We start from the raw sequence: 22785 nt of genomic DNA, 5'->3' as shown, positions 1-22785 counted from the left end.
GGGCGATGATATTCATCGCTCTGATGACGGAGGCAGTATGACCTCTGAAACGTTGGTTAACATCGACCAGACTACACAGCGCAATAACCCAGAAGACAGAAATCTTCAAAGTCTATGTTATTTAAAAATTATCATGAATCATGAACCTACGTCATTGTTGCCCTATATAGTCTGCCTCATGGGTCAGCTTAATATTACAACACAAGGGATAAAAGAATTCATTCTATGCATAACACCTGTACTAGGTTAAATGCAAGAAGAAACATTCACAAACATCAGTAACAGTAAAAATATTGTATTAAACTACATAAAGAAATGCCATGGTAATGTTTACTGTGTGGTTTTCACGCACTATTAGCTCTCCTCTTACACAGGCCCCTAAAAAATAATAGAACAGTAATATTATGTATGCAGGAGTTAATGTTTTAGCTTGCATGGTGTGACCCAAATGCACATTTCCAGCCATGGTGTGTCTCACAGTGTGTTCCTATATTATGTTTTGGATTTTTTTTCTTCCAATTTTGAACATGCTTCAGATTTAAGCATCATTAAAATATTTCTATTGTCTGATGATGGATTGTCCATATTGTATAGATAAACTACAGCCCTGTTTTAATAATAAAGACACATATATCTGACAACTGCTGCCCTTATGGGGGGGGGGGATATATATATATATATATAAGGATTTTAGTACTTCTATTCATTTATTGGTTTGAAAATTCATTCACAGAAATTAAGAAATTATAACTTCGCCTTATTTTCATATAATTTAAATGTATATGATTAGAGGAGATACATGAATACAAAGTAGTGAGGTCTGGTTATCACGGACCAAGATATATTTTGAAGTAATCAGTGACCCATCAGATATCACACATCTATAGCTTTGTAAGCTACAGGTAAGTTTTCTCATCCTAAATAAAGTTATGGAAAAAGCCACTGTTGGGTCACTCTGGCATGACAATGTTAAAACCTGTGGATTGAGCTTTTCTGAGTTGTGATACCATATAGCCTTGTAAGTGGTTTCAAAGATTCCTCCATAATACTAGTATCATCCACAATACTACTGTGAAACAACCCAGAACTTCACAGTCTACAGTTTCACTGTCATGAAAATTCAAAGTCTCATTTTTATTATATTTGAAAAGGAAAGATAGAGTGTGTAAAGTATGGTTTGGAAATTTGTGATTATGTACCTATTTTGATAATATCTCAGTAATGTTCTTATGCATCATATTTGCTTTAGGACTTCAGCCGCATCACTTATTCAGCTGAATTATCACATATATTGTTGGTCATTGGCAAAGCATAAAATCTCTTATGTGTTCAGAGCAGCAACTGGCTCAAAGGAAGCTAGGAATGGAAACTTTTTAATTCTTTCATATACATTTCCATTTGACATTATTAAATATTTTATTTAAATTTGACTGAATCAATACAACGCAGTAAGTATCTATCACTTACTGCAGTTCATGCTCTTTGAACAACTTGCAAGCAAGTCATGAATTTAACAATTGATTACAAGTTACTTAAAAATATATAATACAGATGCTACATATCTCCTGCCATCAAAGCATTCACAGTTTCAAATTTCATGACTACTATTTACTCACACTAGTGGAAATCTCTTTAAATGTACTTAGTATTTAATTTCAATTCCAAGTTCTTATGTTTTTACTATTAAAAATCTAAAAACAATAATCTTTTCCAAATAAGACATTTCAAAACATTATTTCTGCCTGGAAGTTGCTCCCAGGAAATAAAATTACAACATCCAGTATTTAGGCTAATATTGCAGTTGCCATCATTAGAGTGAGAGTCATGGGTTCAGGCACAAAAAGGCAGTATGATGCATCAGACACAAGCCATAACAGCCTAAGTTCAAGAACCAGTTTTACTCTACACATGTGGTAACAAATTTTCTTGTTTTAAAAATATTGCAGTTCTGTACACCCCACTGGAGGCATTTGAACATCTATTCTTTGCTGTGTTTGGTATGTCGAGTGTCAAGGAGGTACAGAAATCAGGATCAAGACCACCATGGACAGAATACCTTTTCAAAATCATGTTTATGGTATACATGTCAGTATCAGTGGTTGTCCTTATAAATCTGCTGATTGCAATGATGAGTGACACTTACCAACGAATCCAGGCACAGTCGGACATCGAGTGGAAGTATGGTCTGGCCAAACTGATCCGCAATATGCATCGCACCACTACTACCCCGTCACCCCTGAACCTCATCACTTCTTGGTTCATGTATTTGCTACAACTCTGCAAACAGAAGGGTGAGTGTCTTGCTATAATGTATGTAAGTTATATATTTACATTTATCCACATAAGAGCAAATTTGCCACCATATATTGATTATAAAATTAGATAGCCTCTTTCAGAATGTGATAACATACTGGCCATACACCTAACTTGTTGTCTGTAATATATCTTGGTAGCCTTCATTAATCCATTGGATACTGCAGTGTTGGTCCCATAAGGTAAATAGATTTATTCAAAAGCCAGAAATGTCGTAGCACTGCTCATGCATTTGTCATAAACATGATTTAGGTTATTAATGTGGATAAAGTAATCTTTCTTTAATAACTCCTTGTCCATTCCACTTGAAACATTAGTGTATGGTACTATCAACCCATTTTTTAGAATTAAGATTTTTAAGTGAGCTTTTACTATATTGAAAGAGGCAGGGGCATTTTAATTTTGCTACACTGTACTGTGGTAGGTGAAGAAAAAGGTTAATGCTTCCTGTGCCAGCCATTTAGAATGACCAGTTTTCTTTTTATCTCTACACATATTCATTAGTTTCAGGAAATTTATACATTTAGTGAGATGAGCTGCTCTGCACATTTTGTGATGAGATAAATTGTTTTTGAGTCCTGTATAAAGGTCACTTATGTGTGTATCTTGCACACTTTGCTGTATTTTTGTTTGGTCACCGTAGCTTGTGTATTTACCATTTTTCCTTATGATACACCATTGTGTAAGTATTTGGACACTCTTATGTATAATTTTTGAATCAGATATATATATATATATATAATCTTTTTCTTTGAAGCAGCATTTTGGAGAAATGGTGGGATAGTTGGACTTTTGACGCAGGAAGTTATGTTTCATAATGAGAAACTTTTGATTTATACATTGGCATCACCAGGTATTGTTAGGCAGTCAACTGAAGGTTATGATGGGATGGACATTTATCTCAGTTAGGTGAACAAGAAATGCATCCAGAATTTTGGTTGGGAAAACCTGAAGAAAAGCAGTTCCTTCAGGCACCTAGATGTAGATGAGAGAATAATATTAAAATGATTCTTAAATCGATTTTGAAGATGTGGCATGTGTTACAGTACTGTAGAATGGTGTCCACTGATAAACTGTTTGATAATAGTGATGAAACTTTTGGTTCCATAACATAGTATTCTTGATCAATTAAATTAGTGCTAATGGTTCAAGAAATATCCTGCACCATGCAGTTACATATTTTGCACTTTTGCAATATGTATCCTAGTATTTCACATAGAATACACATACTTAAACTAGTGTATTACACAGTTGAGGCACATTAGTTTAGTGTAGGACATTTACAGACTTTAACACAAATTAAAACATTAGCTTTATCTGTTGTATCTGGTTGTGATGAAAGTTTTAATTTCTGTCTTAAGTGAACTTAAGTTACATTTTAAAATTTCATTAATGTTCAGAAACATTTCAAGTTATTAGAGGTAGGAATAACAGTAAAAATAAATTACCTTATATATTATCTTATGTCCCATCTTTCTGTTCAAATTGGCATGCCTTAACATTATATAATTTGTTTCATGCAGTGAAAATATTGCATTGAATTTCTTTCAAACAATAACATCACAAAGGCTATGATGTTCTAAAACTTTCTCACCATATTTATCATTTACTGTTACCAGAAGGCAATAGTTTGTAATAAAAGTTTGGAGGCATCACTTAAAGGAGGCCAAGGCTCAATTTCGGGCTGTCGCACCATAGAAGAAGAAGAATGTAATAAGTTTATGTAATATGCTTAGCTCATCAATTTTTATACTGATCTAGGGACCATCACATAAATTTATTGCAAAGTAGGAGTCACAAAATGAAGAATCAATGGTTGAGAAGACACTTCACATATTTCAGCCAACTAAATGTGTTCTTTTGGAAGAAGTGGGAAACTCCTGTTCAGATTACGATTAGCATTATTTTAAACTCTAAAATTAGTATGCAGATATATAACCATATTTATGTGCCCATGTCTTTTTTGTTTCAAGTAAATAAACTAAACTTGATCCACACTACGCAAAGCTTAACTAATCTCTTACATCCATAATGCCAGAATGGCTGTCTTTGAAGTAACTACCTAAATCCTGGATGACTGGGTTAAATTCCCAGTTGGGGCATCATGTCAATATTCAGATTGGGTCTGGGGTCAATCCATCTCTAAGTCAAGTGGGTACTGGAAACATAAGGTGGCTGAATTATGATGTTGACCACTTGTCTCTCTCCAGCGCCAAGTTTAAAAATGCATTGAACTTTACTTCCATATTTAGGATGCGACGTTCAAGTCCAGTTGTGAGTTCACCTTACATCCATGCAAATATATTCCATTTCTGTTAGCAAGATGAGGCATTTGTCTAGCACAAACACCTGTAACTATTATATACTTCAGAGGGCTAAGAGACTGAACCCAGTAATCTACAAAAATGTGTTTGTTCTACTTTAATTGCAGAAAAACTGTTAAGATGATTTCATATTTCTATAATTGAAGCGTAATTGAAACCAATGTTTTGCTTCCACAGAAATTAAAGCTCATTATAATGAAATGGGGATCAGAGAGAAGTCTTCATATTAGAAGACAATTGTAATTAGACATATATTTAGATATTAAAAAGTGTCAAATTATTTTTCACAGCAACTGATTCAAGTGTGACAAATAGGTGACATGCCATGGAGTCAGTAGTAGTAGTAGTAGTAGTAGTTGTTGTTGATGATGATGATGATGATTTTGGTGTTATAATTATTATTATTATTGCTGCTACTAATGCCTCAGCTATTATTAGTATTGCTACTGTGCTTGTGTTAAGCATGATACTAATGTTTACTTATAATTACAGTGGCTCAGAGGAAGCGACCAAGTCTTGTGCACATGATGGGCTTGCAGAGACAGCGAATGAGTGCCCGAACAAAGATGGGAACTAAATGGCTTCAGAAAGTTAAGAAAGGGCAAGTGGCACCTAAAGGTTAGAAATGATATGCATCTTTAGTGTCAAAAGTATCTTTTAAATATATCCTGAAGAAGGTCTATTTCTATGCAAGCAGTGGCAATGCTTTTTATAGTAAAGTAGCTGTCAAATTCAATAATACTATGGCTACAAGAGTGCTGCATCCAGTGTTAAAGAATAGAACTTGTTTTATGGCCTGTTACCGCTAATGATACTGTCCATATTAAAGGTATGGGCATTTTGAGAGCTTCAGTTTCGTGAAAGGGTATCATCACTGTCACACTTCATTTCTTTTCCAAGTTTGTCACTGTCTGACAAGTAGAAACTGGCCTTCAACATAAAAAATTAACTGTTGTATACAATTAAACCAAAGTCTTGAAGTCATATGATCTAGAACTTTCACTGAATAATCCTTTTCCAGTATTGCTTGACTGAATGTATAGTTTATGGGATACATATTATGGACTAGAACTATTTTAAATGAATTTAATGTTTCAGGTTTGTTACAACTACCATGTAATAGTACATAAATAAGCAAATAGTGGCCTTTACTTCAAAACAGAAACAATATTGACTGATATTTCATTGAAATGTTTCTAGATCAAGCTGGTTATGCTAAATACCTAATTTATTTGATAAAATAAACAGCAGCAGCAATAATAATAATAACAATAATAAATATAACTATAAAATAATATTAAGCTGGTACTAAATAATAAGAATTATAATAATTATAATAAACAATAACAATGCAGAGAACTGATAAATATAATCATAATAATATTATAAATGGTAAAAACTTGTGGTAGTGCTACTACTACCAATAATAATATTAATAATTATAACAATAATAAAACATAATCACTGGCAAATATAACCAACCATAACAATCATCACTAATAAAATATTATGGAATAATAATAATTTAAACCCTATTTAATTGATAAGCAAAACTGGTGTATTTTGCTTTGATGAAGATAGCTAAAATCAGACAAATCTTTTCTCTCTTTCATTTTTGTGGTTATTTAAAAATTATATCTTTATGAACTATTCTCTTTTATTATTATTATAATAAAATGAGTTTCAGTAAAATATTCAACCAAATACAGCAGCATGGCATGTGGCATGTTGCATGTGTCTTGCATGCTAGTAGACAGTTGTCATGTCTGATGGTTTCTGTATTTCACTTTCGTCCCTTGGGTTAAAATTAGGATATGAACCAACATTAGACTAAGGCCTTGAGGTCTTCATGTGAATGTGGTCTAACTACAAAATATTACAACAGAAGATAACAGTATAGCATGTAGCATGTTTTATCTGTCAAAATGTGGGATTCTTGAATGTGGAATATGCTCATGCATATGCTAGAGAGGTGGGAAGTGTTTTAAATCTTTAAAAGAAAATGGAAAACTTAAATTAAAATAAAAAGTTAATTTTAATTTTAGCTTCTCTTATTTCAGTGTTTCAATAAATTTTCTGAATTGCCAATATGATACACTGCTACTTTAATGTGATAACTGGGACATGATGTGACATGACATTATAGACAGCTGTTGGCTACAATATAACACATAATCAACTTTATGTCTTTAGCATATAATTAACAAGTAACTTTCTAGTAGTAGAAATCTCAACACCACTAATGCCAAAGATTCCTATTTGACATGACCCTGAGCCACTTCCATTCATATCCCATCCTCACAGACTTTTTATCCTACCAGCTCCTCTTTGGTGCTATAATCATTTCTTGTCTCTACAATTCAAGCTAAATATTTGGTCCATAACATATTTGATCTCATTACTTATTTGGTGATATGTGCATTTTCACACAGTATCTCTCATCTCATGTAATATCCTACATTCTTTATATTATGCATTTATTTATAAACTATAGGCTATATTATGTCAAATGAGATGATAGTGAATAATAAAATGGAAAGGATGTCGAAGGAAGCAACCATGGCCTAATTTAAGGAACTATTCCAGCATATGCCAGGAGAAACAGAGGGAAACCATGAAGAACCTTAGTCAGAATAGCCAATCTGTTTGCATGTAAAATGCCTAAATTTAGGCTGGTCATGGACTATGATACACAGCGAATGTAATTTAAATTTGGTGTCTAGATATATACACTGCTTTTTGGTGTGAATATTTATGAGGTGCTTTTAAATCTTATGTGAAGCTTCTGTAATCTTTAATGAAATTAATTGCTTATCTAGAAATTGAATTGTGTGCACACTCCCATTTAATTAACACATATTCGTGAATCATAAACTGACAATATTTAAAATATCTAACTTGTTAATTTTAAAACTCTGAGCTACTGACATTACCAAATGCTCTAATTTTTATCACAGTTGGGGAGGGAGCAGAAAAGTACAGAAAACCACCAGAATCAGGTGAGGAAATTAAATTATAAAACATTTTAAATTACATGGCATTAAGTAACAATTTCTATGAATAATGTTTTAACCAAAATCATAACTGATTCTTTTTATAAATAAATTTTGCTGTTTATTACACTGCATTAAATAATAAAATGTTAATGTATATTATAAAATAATTTAAATCTTAATATGTTTTTAAATATTTATAATAGTATATAGCAGTCTCTTAAAACTGACTGATTGTATAATTATAAATTAATGTAACATGTGAAAAAAAATTATTTAAACATGTCTGTTTGTGACTGGATTTTTATCTTATAGTCAGATTACAAAACATAAACAAAATGTTAATGAAATCCCTAATAACAGTTGTGAAATAACTACCACATGTTGGATCTGATGTTTTAGTATGTCGTTTTATTTCAGGGCAAGAATGCTATAGCTTTATCCAAACATTTCATTAATAATGTCTCATATATTTTTGTTATCTTTAGTGCAGGCCATAAAGATATCAAACAGTCCAGTTATCATGTCAACATTAATTATGTAATTCTTACGTATTTCCCTTTCTCTTATCTCTTTTTGTCACATTTCATAAGAAAGTGGAAACTTATCAAAAAGTGCTTTTGATAAGTCACTGCTTAATGTTGCAAAAATTAGCCCTTTCTATTCTGAGATATTCAGCAAGGATACATTATTTTGTTATATATTTTCAGTAAATCGACACTAAAATTAAATATGCGTGGTTTTTACTGTTAGAGAAGAATTGCCTTTTGGCTTGAATTAAAATCCTGCCAGGTTTGACAGGAACTGAACTGAGTTTTCCCGCTTTCCACATAAATGTACTGTAATTAGCCCATGAAGTATGTCCCTTTAAATAGCTTGTAGTTTATCAAAGTAGACAAATTTTGCACTTGAAGGAAAATAATACAGCACATATGATGGTATACAGTAAGTTATGATCCCAAAGACTACACTTTCCAAAGTCTACTTCAATATCACCTACTCTTTCTCTTAGAATTTGAGGTTTTCACGGCAGTGAGTCTGAAGATGGCTGCTTTCTGGGTTGTTGCACCGTGTAGTCTGGAAGAGGTTTACCAGACTACAGAGCACAACAACCCAGAAGACAGCCATCTTCTTACTCTTTCTGTTCTTATTTATTACTGTGTTCTTCTAGGTCCCTTCTTGCTTTCTGTGTTTACTGTGCTACATAGTTTACTACTACATGTGACTCTGACTTCTTGTTCTTTCTCAAATTCCACATTTTTACTCTTAATCTTCTTTGTTAGAGGAGGAATAACAGACAGTAAGTCAAAAATTTGGCATCACTAAGCATGAACACTAATATTTCTTTCTCTGTTACAGTAGTCATAGAATAGTGTATGTAGTTTAATTTGTGTAGAATTTATGAAAAAAAAATCATAATGTTAAATATTCTTTCAGATATTTGTATTAAAGAAATTATTTCATCATCATAATGACATAATACTAAAGTCTACAAACCTTTTAAGGCAAAAATTAACCTTCAAATTCTATTCTATATAACTAATGTAAATTTACTAGCCGTAATGGTGGTCTGGCGGTTAGAACGCTGGGCTTGTAATGCTGGGGTCCCGGGTTCGATTCCTGGCGGTGCTCAGATTTACAACTTGTGTCGGGCAAGGCCGTGGTCCAGGCATCACGGAGTTTTCCTCCGGGGTTTCTCCGTGGCATCCCAACAACTACTCCACTTTCATCATCATCTCGCAAAAAGGAGGTCACAGCAGGAGCGTTAAATTTCGCGGTCCCGGTCAAAACCATGTACTGATGGGTCATGAATCCTGCTAACCACCAATGCACACCATGCTGATTGGTGTGTACTGGATACGAAAAAAAAAGTAAATTTACTGCAAGATTTCTGTTATTTCTCCTTAAAAATTTTAACTGAAATGTTATTAGTACTTCCCAGCCTGTGCTACAGCTTTTGAAACCAAGTTCTAACATATTATAAATACATGAAAATTGACTGGTAGAGACATTGAAATTTATACTATTTTTCACCACATCCAGAATAGAATGGGTACTTGTTTTTAACCCCATGGTATAAGATGCAGGGGAGTGAAACTGACCCTTCACCTCTGCACATTGGCTAGGTGTTGTATTCATGGGTCCCCATACCAGCTTAAAGAATTTTAAAACTGTGAACTACAGACGTTTTCATTATGACACTAACATTTATGAAAATGTTCTATAACATACAGGTAGCCCTCGATTTGTGCCGGTTCAATTTGCACCGATTCAGAATAACGCCGATTTTGAAACCATCAAGTCAAAAAGTGAAGAAAATATATATTACTATTATTTATAACGTTTTACAATGTATATCGTACTAATTCTTATACTAAATCGTAATTCTTACATCGCTGATTTTGAATAAAAATTATAAATACAGTCATCTCTGCAATTACGTATGTTTCGTTAAGGCGAATTTGCTCCAATGAGATCGATGAATCGGTAAAATCCGTTTGTGAAATGCAAACTTTTGCATATGCGAGTTTGCTCTTATGCAATTTCATTCCTGGCGCTTTAAACTTTCAAAGGACTAATTTAATCTCTGCGGAGTTACCGGGGTTGTTTTTACTACGCGAGTTTCTATAGATCGGCGTCTTACATGAATGCAACTATCACATAACAGCAGAGATGCCTGTACACATCAATCACATGAAAGAATCTCAGTCAATCGCGGGGACCAACGAATTGCCGATTGTAGGTGTATAAAATATATTTTTTAAATTCCCTTATTTTATTTACGTTATTTCAGAGCTTTAAATGTAATGTCATTATTCTACTCGTCAATGTTTGGGTGCTGGGAACGCATGTCATTCACTTCCCATTGATTTACATTATAAAAATTGTTTCAATTTATGCCGATTCCGTTTACACCGGTTAGTCTTGGAACGCATCCCCGGCGTAAATCGAGGGCTACCTGTATTTAACAGTTTTTTTCTTTTCAAGACCAAGCATCATGAAGAATATTCCTTGAGTAGTTATTTATTCAGCTGGTAAAAATTCCCAGCTTTTATGGAGCCTAGAGTTTAATTATTTTTGTTGGCAAAATGCCAGTGGATGCTGCCCACGAAAGTTTGGGGCATTTTTTGATGTTTTATAACATGCTAGTCTTGTATGGTGAGTAGTTGTTAGTTACCTTTTATTGACTGAAAGACATCTATACAATTACATAGGGCACAAACTCAATAGCACTTCCACTTAGTGCCATTCCTATGTATGACTGGGAAGTGTTAATAGCATTTACTCATTTTAGCCAGAATCCTGTAATCGAATGCTTCCATTACAGAAGTATGTTGGTCAACACGTGAAGTTGAGAAGAATGAAAGATGGATATAATTTAAAATATTTTTGTCCACAGACCCTATGACTCTTAGTGTGGTTCACCTGAGTCCTTTAGGCTCACAACTCAGTTTCAACAACAGTGCAACTCGCATTGAGAATGTGGTCGACTGGGAGGCCACTTCAAAGAAGTATCGGATACTGAGGGGAGACCCTGACTGAGGTTTCTAGTGATTTTCTTCAGACATACTCAAAGAATGGTGGGATAATGCCTCAGTTTCTTCTTCTCACTACTTCTCAACTCCGATCAATCATGGAAATAAATGATTGTACTTCTTTCTGCTCTACCACTTCTCATTCTTTATCTTACTCAGAAGCACAGTTTTCTTCATTTTTGTCTTCAGCTTCTTCTTTCACTGCTAATGCTGTCATTGGTCAAATCATTCTTTGTCGCCATTGTCACTATTCTCAATAACATTCTCTTCTTTCTACTAAGCTTTGCTGCATTTTGTCTTCTAGCCTCTTCTACTTCCACTGCTATCTTTGCTGTCAACAGCTTTTCAAATATCACATGGAACACAAATATCCAGCATTCCTCTACACTAATATAGACTGCAGTTTGTCTTTTTCAGTATGAAGTTAACAAGCATCAACAATGGTCACAAAAATATTTAGATGTCACATTTTGTATTGAACACCATACATACATCTATAGGTGGTGAACTGTATAATAGTTATTAACTTTTATAAAAAACATATATTATATTGTATGGCACTAAAAAATATAAGAAATGCCATATTCAGAGACATTGTATAAAATTTTGTCATTTTTATGTACTACTTTTAACAATATTTTCCAAAATGTTCTGTGTAAACTCCATTTTAAACTTTTTAAAGTAGGCATGTGGTTTATATATTTTTCTAATAATAGACGAGTGTCAGATATATATTCTGAATGCCACTTTGTCACAGTATGTTGAAATGATATCCTGTCGCCTACTCTTTTAAAAAGTATTGTATATCAATATCCAGTTTAAATCAGTGTCACCTATTGAGAATCATGTATTGTGTTTGAAGTGCAATATCACAATTGAAACTCATAAATGATGTTGATTATTTAATTATGTAAATTATCTTCTCTTTCAGAAAAGTTAATACTTTTTACAGTTTGTCAAGAAACATGTCTGAGTATTGGTTTTACATATAACTCCAGGGTCTCAAACACTTCATTCAAGAGAGACAAAATAATTATGAAGAATTCAGCTTTCAGTCATTGATATGTTCTTGTGTCCTGTGCATGTGTGATCAAATTTATCACTGAAGCACTAATTGTCAGATGTTTCTGAATGGTTCAATTGTCTGTTCATTTAAATTTTATATGCATTCCTGTCACAGCACAGTTTATTTTTATAAAAGAGTCTAAACATACTTGCAGGTTTAACATCAGTGGAAGCCTGTGAGGTTCTGCTGGACTAAAGAATTTTATAAGGCCACTTAAAAATGATCAGAAACATATAACTGTGGATTTGAAGAATGTAGAAGGATATGTGTGAAAATTAAATTTGTTCCTTACAATGTGAAAATACAACATGACTCTGAATTTCATACATTTCAGTCATTTTGGGTTTGTATATAACAAAAACATTTCCACTTAGTGCTTGAACTGACATCTGCAAGACATTTAAAATGAAATACACATGTCTGACCAGCTGCTCCTGTCACAGGTGGACAGAGATGATGTCTCTTATTTTGGAAATTTAACACTTTTGAGTCTATATTATTTTTATTTTACATGAATTTTGGCATCTTATCATGTATGTTCTGTGAAACTCTATGGAGAATCTACTGTAGGAAGTAAAGTTCCCATTTACTTGGACAAAACAAAACATATTAAACATGCATTCCATGGGAGATGACATTTCAGGAAATTAAGGTCATACCAATAACAACAGGCAGGATAATTGGTCAAAAGGAAAAGATTGATATGTCAGACTTGTAGAATAACTTGGCACCTTCCATTGTGCATATAAGAGGCTCATTATTAGCCCAGTGAAGCAAAATGTGCAGAATAAAACCAATACTCATGGACCCTTCTGTAGACAAATTGTAGAAACTTGGTGTTTTTATAGATATTCAAGTGTACAGTATATGTTGTATGTGTTCTGTATTTGTCATATTCAAAACTGAATATTTAGTACCATTCCTATATTAAAGCCAGTAAGTAACTTAAAGTCCTTCTATTTTCAGACTCAGCAGCTCTTAGTGTAGTCCATCTGAGTCCATTAGGCTCTCAGCTTAGTTTTAGCAACAGCTTGACTCGTATTGAGAATGTTACTGACTGGGACTCCATTGCCAAGAAATATCGAGCATTGATGGGCGAGACAACTGAGACAAGCCAGCAGTCTGCAGATGATGATGAAGAAGGAGCTACCAATGAATTTGCTGAATCCAACAATAACATTACATGAACAGAAATCATCACACAAGATGACAAAGAAGGAACAAATTTATGTGGAAATGTCATAGTATGCACAGCTGATTACCATATTTCATCATTTTGCCGTCGTTGTTTGTGTTGGAACCTGTCCTGGAAACTACATCTTCATTGGATAAGAAAAAGACCAATAGAGGACCTGTAACTGTTTATGTACACATTTAACAGTATCTAGTACTTCCAAGGAACAACCCCCTTCTTGTTATGTACAGTTTCTACATAGAATACAATACATTTCCTCTTATATGTGCAGTTTATATTAACTTAAATATACATATATTAATATGAACAGCAGGTCATGTCCAGCAGTATAGTATAATTATTCGCAGCTTCTTCCTCCCAAATCCTTCCAGTCTTAAAAATCATCTCATTCTCACATTCCTCACCTTTTCCTGAATGACTATAATCTACATATCATCATCATATAAATTATGAATGGAGAAATAGATATGTGGCTGGAATATTGTGTGTCTGTATGTAAAGTTATGCCCTGACATAGCAGGGTTCAGGTATCTTGTAGTAGATGCTCATTTATTAGATGTGAGCTTACAGATTTCAGTCTACAATTCTGATTTGTGGAGAACCAGTGACATGGCACTGTATTCAAATAAAAATTCAGCAGCAAGGGATCATGAATCTACTGAAGTTCTATATAAATCTTTATGTTGCCAATAATGTGAATTTGTTTTCGTTTTGTTTATAAATGTTTCACATTCCACCCATCTCCCAATATCATTGGTTTATTCTGTCCTAATCACCAGACATTCTATTGTCTGTGAATTCATTTCTAGAACACATGGTTTCCGGTTTGAGTCCTATATGTGTTCTGTCACATTCCTCACTGCTTGGATTGTACATATGGCTCGTCTAACCCAAATGAGTTTTCTGCGAGGTTTTTGTTAGGACTTTCGCTAATATTTTAAACAAGTTCTGAGCGATTCCACAATAGTTACATTTTGCCTCCCTTTCCTTTGTACAGTATCTTGACCGAGGAGTACCGTCATGTGTGGGTTACGTGCTAATTGAACGCATTCGTTTACTAGGTCCGACCAGTGTTTTAACAGTATTTCTTGGGTGCCCCTTGTAAATAAAAGATCAAGTCGAGTCCGGCTTGTACGTTTTTAGGTTATCTGTTCTTGCTGCCATACTATGGCTGCAGCCTAGTCACTTCCTGCACGTTACCAACTTATAGACTTGCCGACCTGTGTGTTGGTAGTAGCAGGGTACTGTGTGGTGACTGTTGGAAATGTGAGGTTTGCTTGCTTTGAAGTACTGTAATAAAGTTTAAAAATATATAGCGTAATTTAAACGTAATTGGATAACAATACGAATAGTTTAATGTATGTAAGGTGGGTATGACTTATCCGAAATGTATCTAAGAATATAGGTAATTTTTTGCCAGTAGGAACGAATTGATATCCGCCATATCTGTACTTACAGACCTGCGCTCATAACTAATAAATAGATAGTGTTAATGTCATTTAATTTAGATTGATTAGGATTTTAATCGGTTGCTGTATAAAGGCCTATATTTTTATACAGTTCTTTCAAAAATAATACCGACAAGTTATTTACGGACTTGCTGTCCAAAAGCCATAAAGGTATTAATTTCATACAAGAATTTATAAATAAAATCATAGTTTATTTCATTATTGTATGTCAGCATAGTATTTATGTAGTATCTGAAAACTTTATAGTCTACACATTGTAAGTGTTGAGTTGTAATTCAATCGTAGAAAGTTTGAAGTGCAGTGAACATTTCTTTGTCCTATGTAAGATCCTGGAAGTGAGTCCAAGTGAATTTTACTGTAGTGGAATACAACGTTTTTCAATCCTGTAAAGTAAGATAAGTGAATCCAAGGGAAGTGAAGCAGAGTAAGACTTGTGTTTACCAATGGTTCTATCTATAAGTCCTTGTAGTTACCAAGGAATATCATGTAATTAGTGGGAGAACCACACAATAGCCCATAAAGGTACCTCAGTTACCAATTTGAGAAATACATTGACAGTGTTACCAGAAACAGTAGGCATACTAAAGTTGGATTTGTTGGTCTTGATTATATCAGATTCATTTGAAGAGGTGAGTAAGGAGTGTGATAGTGATGCTTGAATGTGCATTTTGGACTGTAATCCAACATTTGACTGATTGATGTATTATCCTTGAGCAAATAAAATGATTAGAATGTTGGTAAGTGTTAAAAGAAGATTCTTGTGCAGAGAACTATTTAAGAAATGTATTTTACTCCCCCTTGCAAGTGAATTCTTGCTGTCATTACTGTTATATGTTAGAACAACATGGAGAAGTTTGAAACAAGTTCTGACATGTATTATGAACACAAAACATAAACATGCCAGATGTTAATCTCACTGCTTATCAGAAAGGTGCTTACTATGCAGAGACCTAATTATTTAACTTTAATGTGTAGAAGAATGTACTTTAATTGAAAATTATTAAATACTGTAAATATTTATGTAAAGAACTGTAACAACTGCATAGTTATATTTGTATTGTTGTTTATATGAACTAAGTATTTGTATTTATATTATGACATGCTCCACATTCTTGGCTTATACCATGAAGTATGTGTGGAATATTTATTGTGTTTATATTTTACATGTTATTAGTAATCAGAAATATCATAGTCTCTCTAAAAAATATATAAATATTTTATGTAGTTTAGTGTATGACAAGTGTTTTAATTTATACTTTTCAGAACGTGGCAATAATAAGGAGCATTGTTAAGAATGGCAGGCCCACAGCATTCATTCCCATCAGGCTTTTCAAATGCACAACAAGGAGCAATGAGAAATCAATTTGGAGGTACACCACAGATTGGAGGTCTGATGTCATCAGCACAGCAGACTGGTATTTCTGTTTGCATTATTGAATCTGATTATAGTTTGGCAAAGGAAAATTCTGAAGGAAATCCGAAAATTCTACTGATCATGACATTCTGACTAAGAATGGTTGACCAGGAACATTATCTTTATCAGAAACCTTCAAACTTTGACTTGTTTACATGTTGGTAATTATTATGTGTTGTAGGGCTGGTAAATCAGCAGCCATATGGAGTGGGAATACAAGCAAGTACACAACAAGCGTTATCTCAGCAACAACAGAATCAGCAATTGCAAATGCAGCAACAGCAAATTCAGCAACAACTACAGCAGCAACAAATGCAGCAGTTGCAGCAGCAACAACAAGTGAGTTTGGCATACATGAATTTTTATCTTTAATTTTTATAAAGACACTGCGGAAAGTAAGTCAGCTTCAGAATGTGTTGAATCATTTTCTGTGCCAATTAACATCCTTGTTGATGGTTGGTCAGCCAAGAGAGAAGTCTTTTGCCTTATTTTTATAAACATCAGAATTGAGAGAATCATCTCCCGATGTTGGCAGTCCTCCTGAGGTTGAGTTAACTCCATGTTTTTCATTGCCTCAGTCTCTGCAGTGAAGCTGTCCTTCAGTCTGTCAGTATTACAGTTTTACTTTGATTCTTGTTTCTTATTTTGTGAATTACTTACATGCATAAAAAGACATGATTAACCAAATTATAATTGTAGTAAAGTATTAAAATTATAAATGTGTTAAACAAATTTGGACTTGGAACACAACCCCCTTATTTACATTATTGCTTCTGGGAAGTTCATGTGTGAATAACGAAGTTTCGCCTTACACAAATTTTCTGGAGTGCGGCTGTTGTGTTAATCAGGAACTACCTGTAATATATTTATGGGTTGATAAAAAACTTAATATTTTACATAATTTTGAAACTAACAGCAGCAGCAGGCAGCGAATCAAAATAACACACAGCAGCAACAAGGAAACCAACCACAACAAAACCCATCACAACAACAACCACCAAATAAGGAGTTCAACACCGCATCTCTCTGCCGATTTGGACAGGAAACAGTGCAGGATATTGTGTCCAGGACCCAGGAGGTGTTTCAGGCATTAAAAGCAATTCAGGTGTGAGCTTTATCTTGTTCATGTAATTAATTTTGAAGTTAAGAGAGAAAGTAACAGGAGAACTGAGAATATCACATTGTGAGAGGTTTTGTAATTTATACTATACTTATCACTTTTAAGGATTGTTTCTCTTAGGCTGTTGTGTCTCATGTTTTCTTCATCAAAATTTATAATTTTATGTCCTCCATGAAATTTCCTGCGGTGTCATTCTTGTCACATTTTCTTAATATTTCTTTTGGTTTTATATTTTTAGTGTTAAGTTGAATATATTTAGCTCCTGTCTTCACCAAATGTTATTAATTAAATTAAATCAAGGATGGTGAGATGGACAGGACATATAATTACATGAAAAGTTGAGAACTGCATGCAAACTTTAGCCAGATAACATGAAGGGAGTGTAGTATAGGTAGGACAATAATATTGACATGAATCTAAAAGGTACAAAATCTGTGGCTGTGAACTGCATTCAGCTGTGTATTATACCCTTGTTCGTGACTGTAATCTTGAGACTTGCAAGGAATGCAGGAAGTCCGAAGCGTTAAAGGCTACTGCATAGCAGACACTGTCTTTCCTCCTCACCCGCAAATCTCAAGATTACAGTTGCGAACAGTACCTCTGTCTGTTACCTTGGAAACTTTGGCACTCAGGTTTGAGTTGGCAACTCTGATTAAACTTCAGGAGCATATAGACCAATTTGCATAGCAAACTGAATGGATGTAAACCTAAATATGTCACAGCTTTCTCAGTCACTATAAAAGGTCTTGGGCATCCAAGAATTTGCTGGGTAAAAGTTCATTGTTACATGTGGATATGATTTCTTTCTTTTCAGCCCCCTAATGGCACAGCACAGGGTGCAAACACAAGCAACGAAAAGAAATCCAAAGTCCATGAGCAGCTGAAAACAATTCGAATTCTCTTTAAACGGTTGAGATTAATTTATGAGAAATGCAATGAGAACTGCCAAGGCATGGAGTACACCCATATAGAGGTATTTTAGTGTTATTCTGAACAGTAATGTGAGGTGCACTTTCTACCAGACTCCTCACTATTGCCAATAAAATAAATTCATATATGAGAAACAAAATGTTAACACTTTAAATGTTGCGTAAGTAGTACTACTACTACACTACTACTACCACCATTGCCTTGCTCGCTATCTTTCAGTTTACTTTATATTCATGAGTTATCACCGATGTGTAGTGCATTCCTTGTGAGATTGAAGTATTCCGAGCCCAGTACAATTTTGTGCTGAGATATTATACTACAGGATCTTGAAGTTCTGTATGTTAATAGACGTCTAAGAAATATGAAACTGTTGTTCAGTGATTTCTTCCATATGCTGTAGAACAACAGGGTAGTTGTGAGAAATCTGCATTTGGGTTTTGGTTTCGTGGTGCTGAATAATGAACCATTGCAGTTGAGCACTAAAACTTTTATATGGAGATAAATCGTAGACATACTGACAATTTTGTATGAACCTTTGTTTGTATGTTAGCAATCAAAGTTGCTTTGTATGAAACCTGTCTATTCATATTAATAATTACAATCATTGTGATGATACAAAACTTTGGCATTATGTCAGACAAATAAAATGTTTCAAAATCTGCGCACTAATGGAAATTATGCACAAGAGTGGATCACTAAATTCTGTACTTTCAATTATAGTTCCCCCCTTGCCTAACCCTATGGATTGAAACGTTTGAAATAAAGTAGGCATTGTTTATAGAATTTCATGTACTCTGAGTACTTTGTCTTCAAAGTAAATATATAATACATGGAAATTAGTGTTGAAGGTCATTGGTGAAAGTGGGAAGTTTCAAATGTTCAATAATTTATTGTCTTGGTATTAATTTTTATTGAAAACTCAATGTTAGCTGTATTTTTTTGTCATGTCCATCTTATGCTGAACTCTCATGGCAGGAATAATGGATAAAAATTTGTATCAGCAACATGAAACTCTTGTTAATAAACCTAATTAGGAGTGCTTATACTTCATTCAGTACGATCAACCGAAACATTTTTAAATTAAAGTTGCGGGTCTTGATGAGTTCTGTATGTTGTTTCATGTACAGGTCAAACGCAACTGAATTTGATGTAATTCCCCTTGTACCAAATTTGATTGAAATATGTTTGAGGTGAGTGGTGACAGGTGGAGAGACACTACCTCACCATTTATGTTCACTTTATATGCATTTCTTGCAGGTAGTGCATTAAAAGTTTAATAAGTTTTGTAATGTACATTCCTCATTTTACAGAGTTTAATTCCATTAAAAGAAGAATGGGATATGAAATCTGATGAAAAAAAGACTTCAGAATCATACAGACTTGTTTGTGAGGAAAACAAAGAAATCATGGAGGTGAGTTGTTTGTACTGAATTTTCTTTGACATTGAGCATTCTGTCCAGTTCATATCTTAACAGCATTTAAATTCCATTTTAATGTTATTCTTCTGTCTATGCTAGGCATGTTCTACTCATCATTCTTGTTTTAATGACCCTTACTTCACCATGCGAAGAATATAGATTATGAAACTTCTCTTTAAAGTAATTTTCTCTATTTACAGTTGTGTCGATAACTTTATGATACTGTTTTCACACACTGATTTTTGTTTTCCAAATGCTTGTGATTGATTATAAGGATGTGTGATTTATGCAGTTATTTGTTAAAATTGTCAGTCATGAAATTATTACCACTGCCAACTTGAAAAGAAGTATACTATCTCCAAATTACTGAGTATATTTGATTGTTCTGTTAATAAAATCAGAGACAGTTTTCTAGCCATCTCACAAGGCCCAAGTCTGGGGTGACAACTCTAATGCCATTTTTGTGTAATGCATTACATTTACTATTAATGCAGAAATTTTCAAATTTTAGCCTATAAACATTAAAACTGCATATACAAATTGTGAAAAGTTACCAAATACTGCAGTGGTAGATATGGTAGACATATGCTAAACTGCGTGGTGTCCGGACAACCAAGCGACTCAGACAGGATGAAAGAATATTTTTGTACGCCATGTTAAAATACAGGCATCCAAAAAGATGTATACAATTGTTTAATGAATGAATTAAAGACATTACATTATACTAAACCATTACAGTCATCAGCATTGGTATTAATGAATCTACTGTAGGTGTTCAAAATGACCTCTGTTAGATTCATGGCACAGTTGGCAGCGGTGAGCAACTAACTGACAAGTGGCGACCAAAGTTGCTGCAGGGACAGCTGTGCAACACCTTTCAATTTCTTGCTGGAGCTCTTGAAGTGTTGCTGGCTCTGTACTGTACGCTGCATCCTTTAAGTAGCCCCACAAAAAGAAAGGTGGATTTAAGTCTGGCAATCTGTGTTGGGAGGGGGGGGGGGGTACTCAATCGACCCCTCGGCTATTTTGGCATACAAAAGAACCATTCTTTTTGTGTTTGCTGGTTGTGGTAATTCTAATTGTGATTTTTTTTTCTCTTCAGCAAGTAATATTGAAGAACAGGCATTTGAAGGAAATAATTGATCATTTAAGAAGAATAATATGGGAAATTAATACAATGTTAACAATGAGAAGGTCATGATCCATGTTCACACGTGTGAAAGGACTAAGATATGTGTATTCTTAGGTTATGTGGTTTGGAAAATGATCTGCAGTTATGCTTACACAAAGTATGACAATATTTGTTCCTTTGTTTGGATACTGGAGTGCATTGCCTTATGTGTATATAAATTAAGAAATGAGATAAACTAGGCAAGAAACTGATAATGCATATGTCACCAGTTTAACATTTAGTAGTACATGAAATAATCGTGTTCACTGATGTGCATTTCAGTATTGATAATGTCAGGTTTTTTTGGTTTCCCTCAAATGTCTCCGGGACGATACCACATCTTTCCAAATATGTACTGACCATTCATGGTCATCTTTCCATGTTATTCAGCATTATACAGTACAATTGAAAAGTCTTGCATCATATTTCTGACACTTCTTCCCCTCTATTTCTGTTGAAATCAAACAACAAAAAGCAGTGTCATAAAGTGTTGGAAATATCTACTGTGTTCAGCAATGCGTCCATTCACTTTTTCCGGTACTTGTCGGTTATCGGGACACATCACTTTAAAAATAGGTTAGGTTAGGTTAATGTGTGTGGGTAAATGACATATACTTGAAGGTTATTATATTATATTATATTATATTTCAATAAATGACAACTAACCTAACCTAACCTATTTTTAAAGCGATGTGTCCCGATAACCCGCAAGTACCCTTTTTTCTTCATGTTTGCTGCAACCTAGTGAAAAGTTTCTGCAGTGACAGAAACAGCTCACCAGACAAGATATTGTGTGTGTTTTTTTTTTCACCCAAAGAGGGTTAGGAAATATATCCCTAAACTCATTCTGGTAAGTTAAAGTAAGAACGAGGTTCCAGGTAGTGTTTGACCAATGTGACATGTCTGCCTGGGCTTCTGTGTATTTATTGCAACTATCAATAAATATTTAAATGGGTTGTGTGACTTTTTCTAAGTTGTAGAGTTTTCATTACATTTGCTGTACTTTCACATATAACAATATTATAATTAGAATACATCATTTATGCATTTTTATTTGGAAGTATTAAAACTGTAAGCTATTTTGTGTGAATGTGTATTTTAATTCAATGAAGCTTCCTTTGTGATCTCTAAATGTGACTGCCTTCAAGACAAACCTTCTTCTTCTTGAAGATTTCTGTCTTCTGGGTTGTTGCACTGTGTAGTGTGGTCGATGTTAACCAACGTTTCAGAGGTCATACTGCCTCCGTCTTTTTCAAAGATGTTGTCTGTCATGCTTTTCCAACTATCGCTTGTCTTATCACAGTTCCTTCTCAGTTTCATACCATGTTCATCCTTTCTTCTGTCTGATACTTCCATAACCTTTTGATCCCATCATGATATCTATCTTCCTCTTGGTCATACTTATTTGCTCAGTCTGCCTGAACATATTAATTTTTGGTTCAGTTTTTATGTTTCATGCCAGTACTGGGTAATTAACTAATGAATGCCATGAAACATGGTCCTTGAGAAGCTCAGCTAGTTAAGAAATTCCCCTTCTGTTATTGAACCCAAATGTTCATTACCATGTTCACAAAATCCCACCACCATTACTTATCCTGAGTCAGTTAAATCTGTTCTATATCCCATTCACCTTATTCACCTAAGTTTTATTTTCATTTTATCTTCCCATTTATTGCTAGGTCTTCTAAGTGAATTCTTCCCTCCAGGTTTTCCATATTCAGTTTTATATGCATTTCTTATCTTCCCCATGTGCACTAGATAAAAGTACAAATTATGGAGTTCCTTGTTACATGATTTTCTCCAGCATAATGTCACTTCATCCCTCTTAGGTCCAGA

At 34.0% G+C, this 22785-nt stretch overlaps 3 protein-coding genes across 22 annotated transcripts in view; 2 read left to right on the top strand and 1 right to left on the bottom strand.

Moving 5' to 3' along the window:
• nompC (no mechanoreceptor potential C) overlaps nucleotides 1–13734 on the top strand; it is a 77803-nt gene extending 64069 nt beyond the window's left edge. For 7 of the 11 annotated variants that reach the window (XM_087351687.1, XM_087351693.1, XM_087351696.1 and 4 more), the window contains 4 exons: nucleotides 1947–2291; nucleotides 5130–5255; nucleotides 7595–7636; nucleotides 13199–13734. In XM_087351687.1, coding sequence (XP_087207813.1) covers nucleotides 1947–2291; nucleotides 5130–5255; nucleotides 7595–7636; nucleotides 13199–13419 — 734 coding nt within the window. In that variant the 3' untranslated portion in view covers nucleotides 13420–13734. Of the gene's footprint in view, nucleotides 1–1946; nucleotides 2292–5129; nucleotides 5256–7594; nucleotides 7637–11030; nucleotides 11212–13198 lie in introns of all 11 variants that reach the window. The other 4 variants (XM_087351689.1, XM_087351690.1, XM_087351691.1 and 1 more) reach the window with 4 other exon arrangements.
• The window catches only part of LOC110827556 (RNA-binding protein 24-like), a 130412-nt gene that overhangs the window by 12244 nt on the left and 95383 nt on the right, over nucleotides 1–22785 (bottom strand). For all 4 annotated transcript variants that reach the window (XR_002542391.2, XR_015535893.1, XR_002542392.2 and 1 more), the window contains exon 6: nucleotides 2144–2277. The gene's annotated coding sequence lies outside the window, so the exon portion shown is untranslated. The remainder of the gene's footprint in view (nucleotides 1–2143; nucleotides 2278–22785) is intronic.
• On the top strand, nucleotides 14466–22039 carry LOC110827551 (mediator of RNA polymerase II transcription subunit 30). 7 transcript variants are annotated; one of them, XM_022059301.2, is made up of 7 exons: nucleotides 14466–14693; nucleotides 16160–16266; nucleotides 16492–16649; nucleotides 17227–17415; nucleotides 18245–18403; nucleotides 19671–19772; nucleotides 20881–22039. In XM_022059301.2, exons 2-7 carry the CDS (start codon nucleotides 16191–16193, stop codon nucleotides 20977–20979), a joined length of 783 nt encoding a protein of 260 aa, XP_021914993.1. In that variant the 5' UTR covers nucleotides 14466–14693; nucleotides 16160–16190; the 3' UTR covers nucleotides 20980–22039. The 7 variants fall into 7 exon arrangements, with proteins under 7 accessions (XP_021914993.1, XP_021914994.1, XP_021914992.1 ...); XM_022059302.2 differs by having other exon boundaries at nucleotides 14466–14698; XM_022059300.2 differs by having other exon boundaries at nucleotides 14468–14794.

The sequence above is a fragment of the Zootermopsis nevadensis genome, unplaced genomic scaffold, assembly GCF_977971745.1.
Source record: "Zootermopsis nevadensis isolate Lab colony 2312 unplaced genomic scaffold, Znev_1.0 Znev_ptg000020l, whole genome shotgun sequence".
NCBI lineage: Eukaryota > Metazoa > Arthropoda > Insecta > Blattodea > Termopsidae > Zootermopsis > Zootermopsis nevadensis.
This window is presented reverse-complemented; position numbering and strand designations above follow the sequence as displayed.

Excerpts from the sequence above, each read along its gene's own strand:
- LOC110827551 (XM_022059296.2), top strand. The coding sequence starts at position 16,191 with ATGGCAGGCCCACAGCATTCATTCCCATCAGGCTTTTCAAATGCACAA. Across the intron at positions 16,650-17,226 it reads AGTTGCAGCAGCAACAACAA|CAGCAGCAGGCAGCGAATCA; the intron begins GTGAGTTTGGCA and ends TGAAACTAACAG. Across the intron at positions 17,416-18,244 it reads AGGCATTAAAAGCAATTCAG|CCCCCTAATGGCACAGCACA; the intron begins GTGTGAGCTTTA and ends CTTTCTTTTCAG.